We start from the raw sequence: 3424 nt of genomic DNA on the forward strand, positions 1-3424 counted from the left end.
GGGGGGGGGCGGGCGTCCATGCAGAACCTCTGGCTGGACGGCCCTCACTCCAGGAACCCACTGCCCTCTGCCCAGAGAAGGGCCGCCAGGGAGGGAACGGAGCGCCGTTTCTGGCCCTCGGGGCTGGGGTGCAGGTGAGCGGGGAGGGGACTCACCGGGCACCACAGGGAGGCTGAAGAGCTGGCTGTGGGGCAGCAACAGGAGCGCCTGCTTCTCCAAGCCTCTGAGCAGCGCAGAGACAGAGACCGGCCCGCTGTGTGGGCGGGGGCCGGGAGCTGGCGGGATCCCAGGGCCTCGTCAGGACCCAGGATCCAGGACCCTCCCGCCAGCTGTGCGACTAAAGCCTGTGCAGCTGGGAGAGCGGGTGGAGGTGCAGAAGGGCACCCCGGGGAGGGGCCGGGCGTCGAGACAGGGCCACACTGCATTCCTCTCTGCTGCTCAGCTCTCTCCACCCTGGAGTGTCGGGGCTCACCCTCCAGCAAAGGGCCACGGCGGACCTCTGAGCTGGACCCGGATATCCGCTGCCCGCAAGCCTCGCCAGAGACACCTGCCGTGTGAAGCCGAGTGAGCGCTCAGACCCCCGGCCACGCGCCGTGACCCCCACACCGCCCCGGGGGTGCCGGGCCCTCTGGCTCTCACCGGACCTCAGCCCCGCGTCCGTGCTGGGGAGCCAGCTCAGGCCCGGCGGGCCGGCACCCCACCCCCTTCCTAGCCCCAGCCACCTTGCCACGCTGGCCCCTTCCACCAGGGCCCACTTCCCGGGGGGCCGCTGCCCGGGCCGGGGCTCCAGGGGAGCCCTCAGCACCCCAGCTGCCGTCCGTGGAAAGGCCGAGGGGCCGTCCTGCTCAGGAGCCCCCTGGGCCCCACCCTCTGACGCTCCGTCCCCTGCCCCTCCCTCTGACATGGTGTCACCTGCAGGACCCTGAGACCTGAGCTCTACTGCCACCCACTTGTCCCCCCGACCTTCATCCCCCATCCTTCCCGAAGCTCTTCCTTCCCCCTCATCTCCTCATTCAGGCACAAGACCCGACAGGTAAAGCATCCCGTGGAGGAAACTCAAACTTCCCCAAGCAGTAACGACAGTCTGGGCGAACAGCTCTGGGGGCCCAGACCGCCCAGACCGCCCAGACCAGTGTGAGCTCAACCCCCGACTCACGCCTGCGCAGACGGACCGCGGGGTGACCCACGGAGCCACCGACGGTTACCCTCACCTCATTATAACGTTCCATCCCCCATCCAAGGAAGAGCCCAAGCCTCATTTCTACAACACACGGCGTGCGTGTCCGCGGAAGGTTTCCTTAAGGCCCGTGTGTGACCGCGTGCCCGCCTCTACACGGGATGACGAGGCTCCCCTTTCTGAACATTCCATCCTAACCCTAAATGAAAGGAACCCAGCCACCCTTGCTCGAGGGTCACGGCTTTGGAAGTGATTTCCCGTGATCTCCTTCTTTGCCGCAAATAAAGTCTTCTTTGTGTGCTAACTCGCCTGGTGGAGGTTCTATGTGTGACTCACCAAGGAGGGAACTCACGTCAGGCGTTACAACAGGACTTGGAAGGGGAAACCGAGTTCTGGGGAGATTATGACATCATAAGATGTCCACGTAGGGATCATAAACCTGCCGGGACTGTTCAGGTCCCCGGGGGGGCACCTGGGGAGTGGGTGGGAGGCGACCCCGATGCCGGCCAGGCCACTGGGCAGCAAGGCTGTCCCTAGCCGGCAGCCTGCGCCCAGACGGAAGCCCGGAGATCTGCCGTGGAAGGAACGGGAAGACGGGGAAGGAGTCGGCACAGCCTCCCCACCTCTCAGGGCTCCATTCACACCATCTCGCTCCCCGTGTCCCCCAAGTCTGGGCCTGATGCAGTCTGATGGGCCCCCCACGGAGCCTCCAAGTCACGTGGGCAAAGTGCCCACGTTCAGCAGGGCCGTCTAACCACGATACCCACTGGGGCCTTGGAAGGAGGAGACTCTTGGACAGGCCTCCTTCCCTCTGCGTAAGGATTTGGGATTCGGGTACTTTGCGGGTTGTTTTTATTTTTTTAACGATACCAAGGAGTGCTTAGTAAATAATTCACCGTTTGGAAAACTTTTATTCATAGAGATTTTCTAAGTAAGCCGTTAATAATCTTTCACATGTATTCATCTGAAAACCAGCTGTTTTTCATGTGTGACAACGATCTTTCCTCTAGAAACAGAACAAGAGATCTATGGGCTCTGTTTTGTTTTCTGGTGTGGTTTTTTTTTTCTGTTTTTTGTTTTTTTTTTTATTGAAGTGTAGTTGACATATGACACTATATTAGCTTCAGGTTGGGACAGAATTATATGCATTACAAAATGCTCACTCCCACCTGCAAACAACATTATCACAGGACTGCATTCTGTCCTGTGCCCTCACCTTCATTGCTATTTATTCCCTAACTGGACGTTTGTGCCTCTTATTCCCTCCACCTGGTCACCCATCCTCCCCGACCCCATAATGTTTTAGTGAGACGCCAGCAGGTTTTTAACAAAACGTGGAGATTTTACATGAAAACCTGTATTTCCAGCTTCTCCTGAAAAATCAGCCCACAGCCGGCCATCACTGCCCCCCTGCCCCCACCCTGACCCCAGCATCACAAAGGCGTTGAAATCCCCCCCAAAGGTATTTTCTGCCTGGCTTTGTGCTCCCCACTTTTATTGGCTACAGACCCAAGCATTTTAAATACCCCTTTTGAATGGATTTCCTGAGCAGATGGTTTTCCGTGTTTTTTTTGTTACAGACCACATGCACTTTACCTTGTAATAAATACCCCTGAATTTCCTTCCAAAGAGACAGAACCAGTTTACATTCCTGCCAACCTCAAAGGCAAAAGCAAACATCATTGAATTCCTATTATTACTTTGCGTTCTTGATGGGCGTGCTGAGAACAGACCCCCTTCTGTGGTCCTGGCACTGGGGACAAGACAAGGCACGTCTGTCCTCACCCTGGACGGGCACGCTGGCCCAGGTTAACTGGTGGAGCCTGCCTGACGCCCAGGGCACCCAATTTGAGTCTGTCTTCAAGTGGGGGTAATATTTTCATTTCTTTGTGTGGCTATAGTTTCTTACCTATAAATCCCTCACTCTCCTTCTGGGACTCTGTTACCCACGTGCTGCCTAACCTGCATCTGCCCCTGGCTCTCTGCAGCGTCCGTTCTGGTCTTTACTGTCTCTGTGCAGTTTTGGGGAAGTCAGGTTTTCAGTTTCTGATATCCTGTTTTACTCTCAAAAATCTCTGCAACATGTCCTCTAATCTCACTGAAGATTCATTATTCTTAAATTTCCCATTAAACTGATGTCCAAGGTAGTTGCTGCCTGTTCTGATGGCTGGGTGTCTCTGCGAAATGCTGACCCCCTGAAAAGTGCGGCCACGCCCCCTCCACAGATGCCCCCCACCCCCTCCCGGC

At 57.1% G+C, this 3424-nt stretch overlaps 1 protein-coding gene across 1 annotated transcript; it reads left to right on the forward strand.

Moving 5' to 3' along the window:
• Nucleotides 1-18: 18 nt before the first annotated feature.
• On the forward strand, nt 19-1528 carry LOC125910906 (uncharacterized). Its single transcript, XM_049614446.1, has 4 exons — nt 19-40; nt 135-564; nt 1018-1132; nt 1242-1528. The coding sequence occupies exons 1-4, from the start codon at nt 19-21 to the stop codon at nt 1428-1430; spliced, it is 756 nt and encodes a 251-aa protein (XP_049470403.1). The 3' UTR covers nt 1431-1528.
• Nucleotides 1529-3424: the final 1896 nt, after the last annotated feature.

Source organism: Panthera uncia, assembly GCF_023721935.1.
Source record: "Panthera uncia isolate 11264 chromosome C1 unlocalized genomic scaffold, Puncia_PCG_1.0 HiC_scaffold_3, whole genome shotgun sequence".
In the NCBI taxonomy this organism is placed as follows: Eukaryota; Metazoa; Chordata; class Mammalia; order Carnivora; family Felidae; genus Panthera; species Panthera uncia.